Source organism: Lissotriton helveticus, chromosome 6 (assembly GCF_964261635.1).
Source record: "Lissotriton helveticus chromosome 6, aLisHel1.1, whole genome shotgun sequence".
Taxonomy (NCBI): domain Eukaryota; kingdom Metazoa; phylum Chordata; class Amphibia; order Caudata; family Salamandridae; genus Lissotriton; species Lissotriton helveticus.
In genome coordinates, this window is record NC_136067.1 from 1,297,531,314 (window position 1) to 1,297,551,368 (window position 20,055).

The following is a 20,055-nucleotide window of genomic DNA, read 5'->3' on the forward strand; positions in this document are numbered from 1 at the left end:
GTTTCAGCAGAGTGATTAGATAAGGACATGCTTCTGTCGGGATGATTGCAGGAGTGGACACAGACTCACAGTGTGATTCCAGACAAGCATGACTATTACCTGGACTTTTGCAGGACTTACTCAGTAGCCTGCAAGGGGTTAAGGTACCGCATACATTGTGCACATTTGACTGTACCACGGCATGTCTCAATGCCTGAGTCATTGTGCAAGCGCATAGACAGTGACTGGGTTCCTAGAGTGCTAGTAGTTGAAAGCAGGATACGTTCATCAGTGCTTATGCTTCAGCAGAGTGATTAGATAAGGACATGCTTCTGTCTGTCAGGATGATTGCAGGAGTGGACACAGACTCACACTGTGATTCCAGACAAGCATGACTATAACCTGGACTTTTGCAGGACTGACTCAGTAGCATGCAAGGGGTTAAGGGACCGCATACATTGTGCACATTTCAGTGTACCACTGCTTGTCCCAATGCCTGAGTCATTCTGTAAACGCATAGACACTAACTGGGTTCCTAGAGTACTAGTAGTTGACAGCACAATAAGTTTATAAGCGCTTATGTTTCAGCAGAGTAATTAGAAAAGAACATGCTTCTGTTGGGATGATTGTAGGAGTGGACACAGACTCACAGTGTGATTCCAGACAAGCATGACTATTACCTGGACTTTTGCAGGACCGAGTCAGTAGTCTGCAAGGGGTTACGAGACCGCATACATTGTGCACATTTGACTGTACCACTGCTTGTCTCAATGCTTGAGTCATTCTGCAAGTGTATAGACAGTGACTGGGTTCCTAGAGTGCTAGTAGTTGACAGCAGGATACGTTTATAAGCGCTTATGTTTCAGCAGAATGATTAGATAAGGACATGCTTTAGTCAGGATGATTGTAGGAGTGGACACAGACTCACAGTGTCATTCCAGACAAGCATGACTATTACCTGTCCTTTTGCTGGACTGACTCAGTAGTCTGCAAGGGATTAAAGGACCACATACATTGTGCACATTTGACTGTAACACTACTTTTCTCCATGCCTGAGTCATTCTGCAAGTGCATAGACAGTGAATAGGTTCCTAGAGTGCTAGTAGTTGACAGCAGGATACGTTTATAAGTGCTTGTGTTTCAGCAGAGTGATTAGATAAGGATATGCTTTTGTCAAGATGATTGTAGGAGTGGACAAAGACTCACAGTGTGATTCCAGACAAGCTTGACTATTACCTGGATTTTTGCAGGACTGACTTAGTAGTCTGCAAGGGGTTAAGGGACCGCATATGTTTTACACATTTGACTTTACCACTGCTTGTCTCAATGCCTGAGTCATTCTGCAAGTGCATAGACAGTGACTGGGTTCCTAGAGTGCTAGTAGTTGACAGCAGGATATGTTTATAAGTACTTATGTTTCAGCAGAGTGATTAGATAAGGACATGCTTCTGTCAGGATGATTGCAGGAGTGGACACAGACTCACAGTGTGATTCCAGACAAGCATGACTATTACCTGGACTTTTGCAGGACTAACTCAGTAGCATGCAAGGGGTTAAGGGACCGCATACATTGTGCACATTTGAGTGTACCACTGCTTGTCCCAATACCTGAGTCATTCTGCAAAGGCATAGACACTGACTGGGTAACTAGAGTACTAGTAGTTGACAGCACGATAAGTTCATAAGCGCTTATGTTTCAGCAGAGTGATTAGATAAGGACATGCTTTAGTCAGGATGATTGTAGGAGTGGACATGGACTCACAGTGTGATTCCAGACAAGCATGACTATTACCTGTACTTTTACAGGACTGACTCAGTAGTCTGCAAGGGGTTAAGAGACCGCATACATTGTGCACATTTGACTTTACCACTGCTTGTCTCAATGTATGAGTCATTCTGCAAGTGCGTAGACATTGACTGGGTTCCTAGAGTGCTAGTAGTTGACAGCAGGATAAGTTTATACGCGCTTATGTGTCAGCAGAGTGATTAGATAAGGATATACTTTAGTCAGGATGACTGCAGGAGTGGACACAGACTCACAGTGTGATTCCAGACAAGCATGACTATTAACTGGACTTTTGCACGATGGACTCAGTAGTCTGCAAGGGGTTAAAGGACCACATACATTGTGCACATTTGACTGTAACACTGCTTGTCTCAATGCCTGAGTCATTCTGCAAGTGCATAGACAGTGAATAGGTTCCTAGAGTGCTTGCAGTTGGCAGCAGGATAAGTTTATAAGAGCTTATGTTTCAGCAGAGTGATTAGAAAAGAACATGCTTCTGTTGGGATGATTGTAGGTGTGGACATGCTTCTGTCTGTCAGGATTATTGTAGGAGTGGACACAGACTCACAGTGTGATTTCAGACAAGCTTAACTATTATCTGGACTTTTGCAGGACTGACTCAGTAATCTGCAAGGGGTTAAGGGACCGCATACATTGTGCACATTTGACTGTACCACTGCTTGTCTCAATTCCTTAATCATTCTGCAACTGCATAGACAGTGACTGGGTTCTTAGAGTGCTAGTAGTTGACAGCAACATAGGTTTATAAGCACTCATGTTTCAGCAGAGATATTAAATAAGGACATGCTTCTGTCAGGATGATTGCAGGAGTGGACTCAGACTCACAGTGTGATTCCAGACAAGCATGACTATAACCTGGACTTTTGCAGGACTGACTCAGTAGTCTATAAGGGATTAAGGGACCACATACATTGTGCACATTTCAGTGTACCACTGCTTGTCTCAATTCCTTAATCATTCTGCAAATGCATAGACACTGACTGGGTTCCTAGAGTACTAGTAGTTGACAGCACGATAAGTTTATAAGCGCTTATGTTTCAGCAGAGTGATTAGAAAAGAACATGCTTCTGTTTGGATGATTGTATGAGTGGACACAGACTCACAGTGTGATTCCAGACAAGCATGACTATTACCTGGACTTTTGCAGGACTGAGTCAGTAGTCTGCAAGGGGTTAAGAGACCGCATGCATTGTGCACATTTGACTGTACCACTGCTTGTCTCAATGCTTGAGTCATTCTGTAAGTGCATAGACAGTGACTTGGTTCCTAGAGTGCTAGTAGTTGACAGCAGGATAAGTTCATAAGTGCCTATGTTTCAGCAGAGTGATTAGATAAGGACATGCTTTAGTCAGGATGAATGTAGGAGTGGACAAAGACACACAGTGTGATTCCAGACCAGCATGACTATCACCTGGACTTTTGCAATACTGATTACCTGTACTTAGGCACAGAGTATCTGCTCAGGTGGCCAACAAAGGAGGTCAGATCTGTTGGGAAATGGAGATTTTGCGAGCTGATTTAACTTGTACAATAAATAGGCTTTTTTTTATCTTGGCAGTTTCAAGATCCTTGTAATGTTGTATTGGCCTGTGCCGAAGAATCATACCTGAGTTCTTACTAAAAGGACCAGAAAATATGCTAGGAATAACATGATATTGACTCAATGCACACTGTAATTCTCCTTTACAGGCTCAGCAGAATTCAAAGACACACTAGCACTCAAAGGCCACAGGTCAAGAAGCTTACTGTGCTCACACCAGGAGGTGAAGTACTGATTGTTGGAGAGGGCCAGAAACAATCACCAATGCAAGCCCACCACTGGTATCAACTAAAGGAAAGACAAAGTGTACAAAGCACTTATGGAAAGCTGAACCGAGGAATTGACAAGAGAGAAAAACAAAAAAGGTACAGGATCAGATGTGAATTAATAATGGCTTTCAAGGAGTGGAGAAATTAGCGCAGTTGTCAGACAAGGATAAGTGTCTGACTAGTTGTCTTGTCTAGCTCTTGAAATGTCCTGGAATCTCACCACTGGCAGCGCAATTGCTTCCCAACTGTTAGAACATTTCCCTACCTTCCACTTTTTCATGCATATCTCTGTGTGCCAAAGACGCCATGCTAGTGTGAAACCCAGTTTTGAAATCATTTGTAAAGGTCCATGTGTTCCGCGATAGTACCAGATAGGAACCAGATGACCACATGGCTGACGAAACGCACACTCTTGCGGTTACACTTTGCAGCATCCACGGAAATCTATAACGCCAACTTTATATTGCCACAAGAATTGATAGGCAATTTTTAAAATTACCAGGGTTGAATTGATTTTCGACAGACACAAATATCGTGGAACACTATAAAACTTGCTATGCCCTGAAGAAGTCTGGTAACGGATGTAACGCGTTGGCTATATCATTGAAAACAAGAATTGAATAAAGATCAAGTTTTAAACTTCCGGAACTTGTGACTGACTTCATTTTTGGACATGAATGTGACCATTCAAATTTGCAAATAGTACTGTATAAGGACTGTTATCTAAAAATATATGTGAATTTTACTTACTAGAAGGGTGCAGAGCCATAATTTTGTATATTTCATTGCAGACTGATGCATGGCAGTGAGGGCCTACTAGGAGGCTCTGCAATTACTTTGTAGGGCGCTGCAGAAGTGGCACACGAACCGGCATTGCTGGACGGCAGGTGCAGGGCAGTTGTATAGCAGAGTGTGGGGCACTATGGCAGCTTCACAGATGCTGACGAAGTGTCATGATTGAACACTGAGGCGCCTCTCATTCCTTGCCGGCCCCACTGGTGTCTTGAAAGTGATGGCACTCCTCTCCTCACCGGAACCTACACTTGCAGGTGCAGGCAACTTGTGGGTGAAATAACAGTTAGAAGGGCATATGTTGGTGTGGGTCCTGCGTTACCTTGAGAGGTCTAGGGTGCATTTTTGCTATCGGCGCTGACCCCTCCTTAATGTTTCTCACTGCAGTCCATTCATTCTGCTACTCAATAGGCTGATTTCAGCAGGGAATCAGACCACTGGAAGTGAACAGCCTCTGCTTTCTCACCTTGGGGCCATTGGGTAAAGTGGGCAGAACAGGAATCACCTGTGGACACCATCGGACCCCAAGACGACCCTCAGAGGCACCCTCATCTACAGACCCCCGGGACCACGCACACAATTCAGCGAAGACATCGCCGACCTCATCAGCCCGCACGCCTTCCTCTCCGCTGACTACATCCTCCTCGGGGACCTCAACTTCCACCTGGAGAACAACAACGACCGCAACACCACCACCCTGCTGGACAACCTCGCCATCCTCGGTCTCAAGCAGCTGGGGACCACCCCCACCCACTACGCCGGACACACGCTGGACCCCGTGGTCTCATCTTGCAAGGACATCACCTTCACCCACGCCACCGGACTCCACTGGACGGACCACAGCTGCGTCCACTTCAGCTTCAGAAGGACCACGATCCACCACCACCAACAACAGGCTGCACGCAGAAGCTGGAACAAGATCACAGCCGACCAGCTCACGACTTCCCTTAGCATGAACCCTCCCACCAGCGCACCGAACCCAAGCCAGGTGGCCACCAACCTCGCGAAGTGGATCAGCAACTGCGCAGACGACCTCGCCCCTCTGAAGACCCAGCTGAACAGACCCGGCAGCAAGAAAGCCCCATGGTTCACCGACGAACTCAAGAACTCCAAGAAGAACTGCTGAGCACTCGAGAAAACCTGGCGCAGAGACCCAACACCCAACAACATGACTGCCCTTAAGCTCGCCACCCGAAAACACCACCAACTGATCCACGCCACCAAGAAAACTGCATTCAAGGAACGACTGGACAACAACGCACACAACAGCAAGGAACTCTTCAACATCGTGAAAGAGCTCTCCAACCCCAACGCCGGAAACAACGACATCACCCCTTCACAAGACCTCTGCAACTCCCTCGCCTCCTACTTCCACAACAAGATCGCAGACATACACAACAGCTTCAGCACTCAACCGACGCACGCCACGACTGAACCACCGCCCCCCACCACCACCCTCCGCGCCTGGACCCCGATCAGCACCGAAGACACCATCCGCACGATGAACTCCATCCACTCCGGATCTCCGACCGACCCCTGCCCTCACCACATCTTCAACAAAGCCGACGCTGTCATCGCACCCCACCTGCGGGACATCATCAACACCTCCTTCGACACCGCTACCTTCCCGGAGAGCTGGAAGCACGCCAAACTCAGCGCTCTACTGAAGAAACCATCAGCCGACCCCACCGACCTCAAGAACTACCGCCCCATCTCGCTGCTCTCGTTTCCTGCAAAAGTCATCGAGAAGACCGTCAACAAGCAGCTGGCCGCCTTCCTCGAGACGAACGGACCCCTCGCAGTCTGGCTTCCGGGCCAACCACAGCACCGAGACCGCCCTGATCGCAGCCACCGATGACATCAGAGCCCTGCTAGACAACGGAGAAACAGCGGCCCTCATCCTCCTAGACCTCTCCGCGGCCTTCGACACTGTCTGCCACCGTACCCTAGTGCAGCGCCTCAGCAACGTCGGAATCCAGGAGAAGGCACTGGAATGGATCATCTCCTTCCTCGCCGGAAGGACACAGAGAGTCCGCCTCCCCCCGTTCAGATCAGAAGCCACCGAAGTCATCTGCGGCGTCCCTCAAGGCTCCTCGCTCAGCCCAACCCTCTTCAACGTCTACATGAGCCCCCTCGCAGCCATCGCACGCCAACACAACCTCAACATCATCTCATACGCCGACGACACCCAGCTGATCCTCTCTCTCACCAATGACCCCGCCACCGCCAGAGCCAACCTACACGAAGGGATGACAGACGTAGCCAAGTGGATGATGAACAGCCGCCTGAAACTGAACTCGGACAAGACGGAAGTCCTCATCCTGGGATCTCCACCCTCCGCCTGGGACGACTCCTGGTGGCCCCTCGCCCTAGGCAGCGCACCCAAACCAACGGACAACGCACGCAACCTGGGCTTCATCCTAGACTCCTCCCTCTCCATGACCAAACAGGTCAACGCCGTCTCCTCGTCGTGCTTCAACATCCTGCGCATGCTACGTAAGATCTTCCAGTGGATCCCCACCGAGACCAGGAAGACGGTCACCTAGGCCCTCGTCACCAGCCGTCTGGACTACGGCAACTCCCTCTACGCCGAAACAACCGCCAAACTCCAGAAAAGACTCCAGCGGATTCAGAAAGCCTCAGCACGACTCATCCTGGACATCCCCCGCCGCAACCACATCTCCGGACACCTGAGAGATCTGCACTGGCTCCCGGTCAACAAGAGAATCACCTTCCGTCTCCTCACCCACGCACACAAAGCCCTACACAACCAAGGTCCAGGATACCTCAACAGCCGCCTCAACTTCTACGTTCCCACACGCCAGCTTCGATCGACCGGCCACGCCCTCGCCGCCGTCCCCCGCATCCGAAGAGCCACCACAGGGGGAAGGGCCTTCTCCTACCTGGCCGCCAAGACTTGGAACTCCCTCCCGACCCACCTCCGCCTGACCCAGGACCACCTTGCCTTCAGGAAGCAGCTTAAGACCTGGCTGTTCGAGCAGTAGCAGAACCCCCCCCACCCCCAAAGCGCCTTGAGACCCTCCGGGTGAGTAGCGCGCTATATAAATGCTTTGATTGATTGATTGATTGATCGGAAACACGTATGGGTGACCATCGTCTTGCTCTGTTCAGCCACTGGCGCTACTGTGAGGGCACTGTCTTCAGGGTTACCTGGGGCTAGATTTCTCCCATGAGGCACAGCAGAGCGGCAATCAGCATGCATGCGGGGTCAGACCCGCCCGTCGTCAATGTTGAGTTGTGGGCCCTGGGACCACATAACTAATGAATGATGACACAGACACAGTAAATGTGGGTACTGGAACTGGCTCTGAGCACGTGCACCGGGCCCTTTTATTACCAGGCCCACAACACTTGTGACGCTTGTAAGGGATGGGGGTGGGGTGTATGTGTGTCCACTCCCCCAAGGGAGAGGCTAACCAACTCAGCATCTGCTGAGACACTAGAAAGTATCCAGCAGGACATTACAGAGACCTTTCTCCATTGCAACAGACTCTGTTCTGCTAGAGGCTGTAGCCTGAATCTTCACTGAGCGTGAGACACCACTACAATAAAAGCAAATATCATACGTGTGCAGACACCCGAAATAAGCTACTCCATTACAACAGAAGACTGAGTCATTAATCCATGAAAATATGAAAATGTTTCAATAATTACAAACTGTACCTATGGTTCAGATACAGTGCTAAAAATATTAATCTTTTTCTACAACTGAGGGTACGAGAGATGCATTTCCTAGGCTATTGTTTTAAATAGAGGTATTTCTCTAGGAACATAAATCTTTAAATAGAGACAGCAACCACAAAATGTGGGGCTGACAACAACTATAGAAAATGAAGGTAGGCTTTATTTCATTAAAAAAAATAAGAAATGTTTAGGTCGAGCATTCGAGACCTCTTGTAAATACTTTAGTATATACTTATATGATTTAGTATATACTTATATGTGGATGTACTTTGTTGGCTCTGGAGGTCAGCCCTATGACTTGTCTGCTTCCGCTTAGGCACTTTTTTTCTGTTCAACTGCCTCTATTTAACTGTCCTGATAGAAAACGACTAGCAGAGGTCAGTAAAATACCAGAATTGCTTACTGCTGAAGGACTTTCTTTTTTTATTTTTCTGGCAACTGCTTCTTTTTAACTCTCTTGTTAGTAACCACCAGCAGAGGTCAGCAAAATCCCAGAATCACTTTAGCATTCTCTAGATTACAGTCCATAGAAAATGGCTTCCACGAGCACCTGTAGACAATAATATTTTTTTCAAATCTTGTATTTTCAGTGATATGACCACAGAAGGCCCTAATTTTATGTTAAAAACAGAGCTTTGCACTATACCATTTCACGCTGATAGGCAATATTTCTCTCCATGTGTTCCCATACCTGGCGTGTCATGCAGTTTGGTGCTTACTTTCCCCACCATGTTAAAGAACAGTAGATATTTCAGCAACCAGGCTAATGTGCTACATAGCTAAATACATATAAGGTCCCAAAGGCGAGACCGATTGCATTGCAAATGCTTGTTTTAATAAACATCTAAAAAAGTGAGAAAATAATTGAAAGGTATGAAAAAAATTGAATGTTAAAAATAATGTTCTGCCAATAGTATGCATTTAGTGTTATTCAGTTGACAAATAGTAACACCTGCTATGAAGACCACTTATCATGAAGATCATGTGTTTTCCATTGATTATATCATTTTATCTTGTTAAAGGAACACAAGCACTTAAATAGAAATACTGCAGGAACTGGTGCCAATGCAGTAAGACGTGAGTAGCAGTGCTCTCGGACGAACTTCACCATCTGTATCCATCCTGACCTCCACTACCCAGCCCCCACCCCATAAATCATAGGGGTGAGTCCTGTGGAGCCCATTGAGCCTTGTGCTTGAGATTTGGGTGCAAAACACCCTGGCTGAGCAGCTGCGGGGAGGCTGCTATAGATCACTGCAAGACTCCCTCTCTCAAAATGTCGTCCTGGCTGGGGCCTGCCAACCCTGTAGTGGGAGAGAGAAAACCAGGAAAACAGAACTGGTCCTGGTGATAACATTTGGGGCACAGCACCAGTCCTCGTGGAGCCGCAGAGGAGACAGAGACGGAGACACAACATCATAAAAGCCTCTAGGACCTGCACCAGAGCTGATCAGTTAGCGGGTTCCCGAGAGAGATGGCCTTCTTCTGTGCTGCCATTTGGCGGCCCCTTGTATAATTGAGAGTGCAGTACAGCTGAGCAAAGCCCCGTTGAGAGATCAGGGAGTTGGAGGGGGCAAGTGTGCGGCCTGCTAGGTGGCTCAGGGGGTAACGTCCTTTTTAATGAAGGCTTTATTACAAAAGCCTTTATAACAAAAGTGGCATCACAATGGCGTCATTAGTATGCCTGTCTTTATGCCGAATTGTTAACTAGCATGAAACGGCGGTTTTAGGTAAGGGAAGAGGCGTTTTGGGTTAAGGGTAGGGGTGATTTTAAGTTCAGAGAAGGGGCGGGTTTAGGTTAAGTTAGGTTAAGGGAAGGGGTGGGTTTAGGTTAAGGGGAGGGGCGGGTTTAGGTAAAGGGAAGGGGTGGTTTTGGTTAAGAGAAAGGGTGGTTTTAGGGTAAGAGAAGAGTGGGTTTAGACTAAGGAAAGAGGCAGTTTTAGGTTAAGGATTGGTGATTTAGGGCAAAGGGAAGGGGCAGTGTTAAGTAAAGGAGAGGGGTGGTTTTAGAGCTAAGGGAAGGGATAGTTTCAGGGTTAAGGGTGCAGGTGGTTTTAGGGCTAAGAGTAGGGGTGATTTTAGTGCTAAGGATGCAGGGTGGTTTTAAGGGCTGAGGGTGTGGAGGGATTGATGGGTAAGTGGATGAGGGGGTTTAAGGGTAAGGGTGTATCGCGATTGCCCAAAACACTCATCTCGGCATCTCTGAGATGCAATTGCTCCCATGAGGCAGAAGAGACCAGCACATTCCCTAACTTGGACCACAGACTGTTCAGGAGTCGGTCCACAACCATACGATATTGCAGAAAATCCCACAATGGCATCTTATCACAGACACTGACTTGCCCTGCTTCTCCTTGCGTCTGCCTCCATGGACTAGTGGTGGCAACCCAGCGCAGGATAGACATGAGCAGTGAACAGTGAGGAGTGGTGAGGAACCCCACTTGATCTTTGAAGGGGGAGTAAATTTCACTGGAACCTTGCTGTGCACCGGAGTATGATGAAAACAGGAGTACAGAATGTGGCCCGGAGACTGTGGTGAACAGCGATAGGGCTTGCCATCTATAGAATCATATGGTGACACAGTGTGGGGTCCCGGCAGCAGACAGTGATACGAACAAACAACAACATCCTGGCGCTAATCGGGGGCTTCGTGGCCCGAGGAGGGTAACACACCTAGTGTAAGGATACCGAACGGAGAAGGCGGGTGTTGGACTTGGTCCTTCTGGCAGGTTCACCCCTAATCTTTTTGATTTTAATATATGATCTGTGTTAGCGATTTTGGGTCTCTGCGCACTTTTCCCTGTGTCCCAGAGTAAAGTGCGTGCATGTAGTGAGGCTGGCCTGCCCTCCCATAGGAATGCATGGGGAATGTGTGTGTCCATGTTAGTTCCTGATACGTGGGGAGTGCAGGCTCGAGTTTGGTATGTGCGAACTCGTGAGAGTGAATGCTGCGCAATGATATGTGCGGCGTGTATGTGTCTAGTGGGGAAGTGCCACTTCTAGGCATTGATGTGTGTGTGCAGTGAGGGTGCTGGAGTGTGATTGGCTGGAGCTGGCTGGCAAGCCTGGCTCCAGGAAGTCTGGATGGGTCTGCCCAGTGGTGAGTGGAGAGATTAGCATGAGTGATGTGAGGGAGGGCTGCACCTGGTTCCTGAATAGGGCTGGGCTTTCCCCACACAATGCTGGCTCCGCCCCCTGTGGTGCGTCTAACGACCCTAGCCTCCCTAGTGAATAGAGTGAGGGGCTGAGCACATCAAGGGTGCTCCAAAACCAGCTGCAACTGGTTTCTCCCCCACCCTGCACCCTGAGATAAAGGCTTTTACAGTATAAGAAGGGGCTGTGTCCCCTTACAATTTGTTCTCTGCCAGGATCTTATCTGAGGGGGCTGCTGCTGTTGCTGGGGCCAGGAGGACCGCCACTTGGAGTGCCTCCATGCCTGGAGGCCCAGTGAGCTGGCTCTGGGCCCAGCCTTGCCCCCTGCCTGCCTCCAGAACTTGTCTGGGGCTCTATTTTGCCTCTAAGCGCCTGGGAGCGCTTTTGATTGCCTTTAGCGCTTGGGAGCGCTTTATTTTGTGTTCCTAGCGCTGGGAGCACTTTACTTTCCCCTCTAGCGCTGGGAGCGCTGTATTTGCTGTTATAGCGCTTGGGAGCGCTTTGGTTGTTGAGGCCAGTGCCCACCCGGCATATTCCCCGTTTTATTATTTAATTACGGAGGGAGCCTACCCCTTGTGTAGCCCCGAGATCACCACCGCAGCCCAGGGCCGAGGAGAAGCCGAAGGAGCCGCCGCTGACGTCACCCGGGAGCCGCGCTGCCATTGGTTGAGGCTGCGGGAGGCTCGCCGGGCGACCTACGCAGTGATTGGCTGCCCAAGAGAGATGAAGCAGGAAGCGACGGGAGCCTACTCTGCGCTCCTGCATTGCCCAAGAGTCGCCGCCGTCCCCCCCCGGGGCCTCCCAGGAGCGAGAGGAGAACCCCGGAGCAGAGCGAGGAGGCCGCGACTTCAGGAGAGTCCCGAGGAGCGGGAGCTCTCTTTCTCCAGCCACAGAGAAGCCGGTGAGTGGGGCCCTGGTGAGCGAGTGAAGGGAGGAGGGCGTCGAGGCACATTGCCGGTGCCTGCCCCTCCCCTCCAGTGTGCGGGCCTGGCCTGAGAGAGGCCCCGTTGTGTTTAGAGACCTGAGAGGGCTCCGGGGGCATCACTTGCTTTTGAGTCCCCCGAGCGGGACTCCAACGTCGCAGGGGCACAGTAGTGGTTGAGCCCCGAGAGGTTCACGGCGCCACATTTGTCTTGAGAGGCTCAGCGCGCCCCGTTGTATTTACGAGTCCCGAGCGGCTTGAGGGGGCAGTTCTTTGTTATTTAGAGCCCGAGAGGCTCAGGGGCATTCCTGTTTTCGAGCCCACGAGGCTCCACGCCCGCAGTTGTTCTACGAGCCCAGATGGGCTCGAGTGCCAGTTCTTTGTTCAAGAGCCCAGAGAGGCTCACAGCCCACATTTGTCTTACGAGCCCTGGGAGGCTCTTGTGTGCCATCCTGTTGTTCTTGAGCCCACGAGGCTCCAACGTTGGCCCCATCAGTATTTTCAACTGCCCAGCACTTTGTGGGCAGTTGCCACGTTTAGGCTTGTGTTCTTGGCTGCCTGCGCAGCCTGCCTGACATTTGGACTAAGGTCATTTCAGCCCTTGCGAGGCCAGTTGGCCTGGGGTACAGTTCTAGTGTTGCGCTATGTACACCCTGCACATTTGTGATTTACTTGCTTATGTGATTCCTGCGCAAATGTTCTACCTGCACCTCTGAATGTGTTTTTATACCTCATGTGCAATGTGTTTATGCTTCCTTCCCTTTGCTAAAAGTGACCTGCTTAGGTGATTGTTTTATGCTTCCTTCCCTTTGCTAAAAGTGACCTGCTTAGGTGATTGTTTTATGCTTCCTTCCCTTTGCTAAAAGTGACCTGCTTAGGTGATTGTTTTATGCTTCCTTCCCTTTGCTAAAAGTGACCTGTTTAGGTGATTGTTTTATGGTTCCTTCCCTTTGCTAAAAGTGACCTGCTTAGGTGATTGTTTTATGCTTCCTTCCCTTTGCTAAAAGTGACCTGCTTAGGTAATTGTTTTATGCTTCTTTCCCTTTGCTAAATGTGACCTGCTTAGGTGATTGTTTATGCTTCTTTCCCTTTGCTAAATGTGACATGTTTAGGTGATTGTTTTTCCTTTTATAGGTCCTGCTAATTAGGTCCGAGTTCCAGGCGTGATTTTCCTACAGTGGTTAGGGTTGCGTAGGAGGTATTTACCCTTTTACCAGTGATTACTGGTTGTGTGTTACATGTACTATTTTGATGCTACAGTTATTATAGGTTCTATGTGCTAAGTGTGATACCTACAAGTATTATTACTCCTACAAAGTGCTAATTACAACAAGTGCTAATTCTAAAAGTGCATATCCCTGACAGTGGTCCATGTGGCCCTGTCCTGTAAATAATCCCCTGTAAATTCTGCCCGTGCCTGTTGGCACATTGTAAAGTGTGTTTTGTTATCTACTGTGTTTTTGCTATAATACAAAGGCTATTTTTGATATAACCTTGTGTGGAGTTTCCTTTGTGGTGGGCCTTGGGTGTTGTTGCTGGGTGCGCGCGCAAATGCTTTACACATCGCCTCCGAGATTAGCCTTGCTGCTCGCGTCACGTTACCTAGAGGGTGAGCAGGGGTTATCTTGGTGTGTAACTCCCTTGCCCTGACTTGGGAATGGTGATCTCTGACTGACTTTGGCATGAGCCTTGGCCAGCCGGGGATCCCGTTTCTAACAGCGGGGAGTCCCACCTGCCTTTAATGGGCATTCAGGTCATTGGACAAAGCACTGCTTTCCTCACAACACCTGCCTGGCACAAATCAAGCCTGCATTAAGTTTACCTAGCACTCAGCCTGGGCAGAGAACTTTGCTACTCTCGCGGAGTTTGCGGAGTTTCCCGCACTCCGAGTTACGCGCGGCTCGCGGAGATCCCAAAAACGCAGCTTCGTGCAGCGTAGCAGAGCTTTTTTTCTCGCTCGCGTTCAATAACGTCAAGTTGGGGTGCGCGAGCGAGGAAAATCCACCTCCCAGCGAGATTTCTCAACATGGAGGGATGGGTCAGGTTTCTCATTGCGAGTGGTTGTGTATGCTCGCCACCGCTCGTGTTGAAAAACTGCCTGTTCGCTTTGAGAAAGCTGCAGTTCGAGTAAAAATCTACTCGAGCGGCAGAAAAGGTAAGCTTGCGCTGTGCATGGTGCTGTTCGTAATGATTGCACACTGTGGACAAGCATCCTGCACCGTGCAATCCCCAGGAACAGCTTTTTTCTACCCTACTCCGCCGCTCCCGGAGCTCCGCGTAGTGGGGCAGAGTTTTATTTTCACTTTGCGCAGCTTCGCGTAGTGCAATTCCGCAAACTCTGCCCAGGGTTACCTAGCACACCCATACACTCACCAGTCCAGGTAGCAGAGGGCTACCTGGGCCTCCGGACCTTTCCCGTCTCACTGTGCGGGACTGAACCCCTGCTGCATACTGTAATCAGTAACACCTGGAGCACTGCTGGGCCCACCCCTACCTCCCACCTCTGTGATACTAAGAAGATAGCAAGTACTCAAAGAAAAAAGAACTTAGCGACTCTTGCCAGGCTACATAGGAAATGGCTTTGAATGTAGGGGCCACACAAGAAGGGCACAACGGGGCAACCCTAGACACCATCCTACAGGCAATAGCCTTATCACGAGAAGCGCTTCAGCTTAAAATAGACGCCATGGTGACAAGCTTGGGGCTGCTCCAAGATGACCCTCGTTGTTTAGCAGAGAGGGTCACTACATCCGAATGGACACTAGACAAACTTAACCCCAATGTGGCAAAATTGTGAGAGAGACGCTTGAATGTGGAAGGTAAACACTGGAGATCTGGGATGAAGATGCTGAGAACAGGGCCAGAAGAAACAATCTTCAAATCATTGGCCTGCTGGAATGCATTTTGAGAGACCTGGAGCAGACATGACTAGCTTTTTAGAAGCCTGGCTCTGCAGAGAGATGGCCCTGTGGGATACTCCCCATTGTACACACTATAATGTGCCAGCCAGGTGCTGGCCTGGCCCCCATTGCCAGGAGCAGGCCCCAGACCTGTAGTGGCCAAAGTCCTACACTTTGAAAACCATGATCACGTCTTGGCCCACGTCTGTCTCAAGGGGAACATAACTGTGTGGAAAACCAGAGAGTAATGATTTTCCCTGACATAACAAGAGAACTGCAGTGACAAAGGCCCTCATTTGCGGATGCCAAAAAACAAGTTCAGAAATAGGGGAGAGTGACTTATGAAGACACAGTATACCACTTCACTTCCCCACCCTTGCTCTGGAACTGGCTTCAGCAGCTCCCCCAATGAGAAGAAAGCCCTACAAACACTGGCACACACGCAATACCATCCCACTCACAAGCACAGCAGGAATGGCAGAAAGTGGTGGAGGTGGGGGTGGTCTTACGTGGAGCAGGATACAACCCTCCATTGAAGTGGGGAGACATGGAAATGGGAGACGCGTACTCTGATCATGTATCAGTCTCCTCCTGAGCCTTGAATATATCCCTCTGTGAGCAGCCACGGCCCGTGGAGGGAGTTTCGTGGGACGGAGAAAAGGGGCGGGGGAGGGGCAGGGTGGGGGGTGCTAAAAACTGGAGTATGGATGCAGGGTGCGCTACGAAATTCGTTTTATTAATTAAATTGTTTACTTACCTTCAATTATCCATACTCCAGTTTTTAGCACCCCCCACCCTGCCCCTCCCCCGCCCCTCCTCTCCGCCCCACCGAAACTCCCTCCACAGGCCGTGGCTGTCCGTGAGTCACACTTGGAACTGCTGATGAACTTCTTTGACAATGATGCGCTGAGTGGGAGGTGGTGGCTATGCTTGGATAGAACAAAAGATAGAGGGAACGAGTTGTGTCACGCTATTGGGCTCTGTTTGTTGGATCAGGACTGGACTGAGATATCCTCACATGTTTAAGCTCGTGGGATCTGACGCCGGAAGACGCTTGCTCGAAAATACCCCCCTTTTCTTTGAAGTTGTAACCATGATGAGTGCACAACCGTTAAATGATTGCTTGCTGGTTTAGAAGGAAAGGTTTACTTTTCTAATCCTGGGATTGGGGAGTTGGAGAACTGTTACTTGTATGAGGGGGACTGTTTGTTGCGCTGCCTCTATCATTGCACATTTTGCACAGTGGTCTGAGATCTTTGGCCCCTATGACAATTGGGGCCCTGAGCTGACTACTACTCTGACCCCACATCCATGGCAACCCCCATAATCTATAGTTTTAATAGCTGGAATGTTATGGGCCTGAATCACATGACTAGGTGCTAGAAAGTACATTAACACCTAATGAAGCAAAGAGCCCATATTTTCCTTTTAAAGACACCGACCTATCTGGTCCTGAGAGTGATGCACTGGGAAAGCAATGGCGGGGACAGTTGTATCCAACAACTTACTCGACATTGAGCAGGGGGGTCCTGGTGTGGATCCGCCCTGGAGTTCCATTCCAGAAAACTTGCGAGTTAATTGATCCTAATTGGAGATATTTCCTGGTATGGATCCATCTTGTGGGCTGAGACTTAACCATTGTGGGAATCTACACCCCTAATTGAGATCAGGTTGCGTTTCTGGCTGGCTTATCCTGAACCCTGGCCCCATACCTGACACAGACCATTTTACTTGGTGGAGACTACAATTGTATAACAGACCAGATTATTGATTGATCTCATACACCATTGGGTGATTCTACTGTGATACGATTAGAAATACTGCAGAATTTCTCTCAAGCTATAGAGTTATTTATCTTGTGTGTTTTTAAGGCTCTTGAAATAACCTAATTGCACAGTTAATCAATTTGAGAACTTGAAATCATCCAATTGTAGTTGACAGTATTTTCTGCTTCCAGGGTGAAAGCAATGGAATCCTTCTGTTTCTGTGATATCGGTTTCATGGTGCACCGCAAAAGCATTGAGCACATCATCTCTCCCATGGTGTCTCAGTTTTGCGAATTGATCATCTCAACAGAGAGAGAAGACTTGATGGACAGTGGTGAGACCATGGTTGATTTAACACAGGCTGCTGAAGGACTGGCCCGGGCAACAGAAGAGTTTGCTATCCTAGCAAAGAGGTATGTGTTTTAAGACTTCAGAAACGTGAGAAGCATTGACATCTATTTGGAATATGAAAAGGGCAAAAAATAGGACCTTAAATTCTTCACCATTTCAGTAATGCCAGAAAATCAGTAAAACATGCTTTTGTATGCTTGCATTATTGATGCTTGATGTAGGGACAAACAACAGGGCTCAAGGACCATCATTACATATGGCATAAAGTATCCTCTTCAGTACATTTTAAGTTACCAAGAAGGAATGAGGTGGGTGGGCAAGTTCTTTGCCTGAGTTTGTTTACAAGTTTATAGACGTTCTTGGTTACTTGCAATATCCTTCTGTCGTATGGTGGGGGTTTGACATTCCTTATAACATATGGTTGCATCATTACCTCTCCCTCACAACTTTCGAAATTTCAATTATCTTGCTCTTTTATAAAAAAAAAAGAGGTAGTGTGGTTGCAGAGATCCTGTAAATGAAAAATCACTTCTCTGAAAACTAACAGACAATAAACCACTTGTATCTGGTGGCAGAAACATAGTTTAAGAAGTATAATGTAGGTCATTTTTAAAACTAGCTCTAGTTCAGGATGTGCTGTAAAATGAAAAGAGGCTACTGAGTTCTTGTAATGAGCTAGAGCGGCAATGCTATAAATGTCTTCTTATTCACTAAGGCCTGTTAATTTTCAGGGGAAAAAGTTCAGAGGAAAGAGATTTGAAAAGGTAGTTGTTGGACTAGGCCCTTTTGGCAGGTTCACCCCGAAACGTTTTGCTTTTGCCTAGCCTGTTTCTGTAACCTGGTGTTGGTGATTTTAGGCCTCTGCGCACTTTTTCACTGAGGTTCACTGTACAGTGCGTGAGCTGGATCAGAAAAGGTAGTTATCCCTATTGTTATGTATGACTCTCACTGAGCATCACTAGCATCACCAGCATGAAAACCTGATGCTAAAGCTGTCTGTTTACTGCTATCATGTAGCAAAACGTGTTTCCCATTGTTGCTATGTCATAAAGAAATTACACATGTTCTGATAGGGCTCTCCGAGAACATGACACTGCATTACTGTCTTTCTGCTCCAATGGAGAGCAGAGAGGCAAAGTTATTGAGTAGAGGAGAAGGTAGAGGAGGAGGGAAGGCACAGAGGATGGGGCTGTGGGTGGCAGGATCCAGATATTTTGTTTACATATAACAGGAAACATATATATACACACACACACACACACACATACACACGCGCGCACACACACACACACACACACACACACACACACACACACACACACATACACACACACATATACATATATATAGAGAGATACTCTACCCTTTAATAACAGTTTGATCAAGGTGAAAACTATCTGTTATATCTCTCAATATTCTGTCTGCCAGGATGGGGAACTCTGCACACTTTACCACCGCTGAGCAGCAGTAAAGTGTCTGTGCTTCAAGTCTAAAACAGGTGCTAGGTAGACACTGCAAATGAGCACTACAGATGTGGGGTGGTGTCAAGGATTCTCTGTCATTCAACATACCCTGACTAGGTTTGTCATGTCATTGTTTTTGTGATGTCGAAGAACTCTTTGTTGTCACAATCAATGGCGAATAGCAGCTAAAGATTGCGTTAGAGCAACAAGACTGTGGCTAACATTCTCCAAAGAAGAAGATTCCTAAAGATATTGGAATACAATAAATAAGAGTAGAAATCATTCCTGTTCCTGCATTATAAAGGCACTACAGTAAAGCTTGTAAAGAAAAAGTACTTTTGCCATGGAGGAAAACATATTTCTATGTATTAAGTCACTCCTAAAGTGTACGTTGGAAGCACTTAACACATGGATGCCTAATATGTAGAAAGAGTGGCACACTATATAATATTGAAAAAGAGTGCCCAAACACTACCCTCATGATGACTGAAAGCCTAAAGCTATTTCACTCTGTAGCTTCAGCTATATTTTCCATAAGACAGGCTTAGGTCTGATTACAACATTTCATTCACAACTCCGCCTGGGAGAATGCCAGCAAAGTCATTCAAAGTTATTTCCTACTTCATTTTCAAATCATATTTAACGATAAAATACACCTTTTTATATCTTGATTGGAAAGGTAACTTTATAAAAAATGTGCTTTAGACTTCCTGAGCCAGAACTAGCTTGAAACCTGTTGCACCACTCACTACACCATTCCAGGTATGCTCCAGTTTATGGAATTCTATTCCAAAGTTTCAGGCTGTACTTCAAATATAAATAAAACAGTGTTTCTGCTATTTGTTTATTTCATTCCTGATGTGATGATAGGCACTGGTAGTACGTGGTGCTCCTCTATTGATAAATACCCTTGTTTTCTCACTCCATCAAAAAGAGAGTGGATTTCAATTATAATATTATCATTTTGAAGACGACTGAGAAATGTGATACATAGCCATTTTTAGTTTTTAAACTGGTGGGACAAATATGAGGCTAATTTGATGATTATTGCACTTCAGGTTCTATATTTACTATTTTGCTCCTTTACATGTTTCTCTTTTTTCCCTTAAGAGACTAGATTAAATGACATCAAAATGTGTTTAGATCAATTAACAATATCCAACAATTAATTATGATAAGCTAAAGGTTTGTACAGTATGTGGTGGCCTATGTTGACCAGATGTCCATAAATAGCATACAGCAAGAATTGTTATGATTTGACTCACATGATATTGTTTCATCTGCATAGGATCAGGATTGAATGCAATGTAATAAATCATTTTCAATTGTCAGGCATCTTAACCATACCTAATAGTAAAATTGATTTGTCACCAATTATTAAAGCTACCAAATGGTGTCTTTTGGAATT

At 47.5% G+C, this 20,055-nt stretch overlaps 1 protein-coding gene across 1 annotated transcript in view; it reads left to right on the top strand.

The window, feature by feature from the left end:
• Positions 1 to 20,055, top strand: part of LOC144762684 (uncharacterized) — a 955,001-nt gene that overhangs the window by 74,955 nt on the left and 859,991 nt on the right. The window contains exons 2-3 of the mRNA XM_078647927.1: positions 3,476 to 3,691; positions 17,025 to 17,246. Coding sequence (XP_078504053.1) covers positions 3,476 to 3,691; positions 17,025 to 17,246 — 438 coding nt within the window. The remainder of the gene's footprint in view (positions 1 to 3,475; positions 3,692 to 17,024; positions 17,247 to 20,055) is intronic.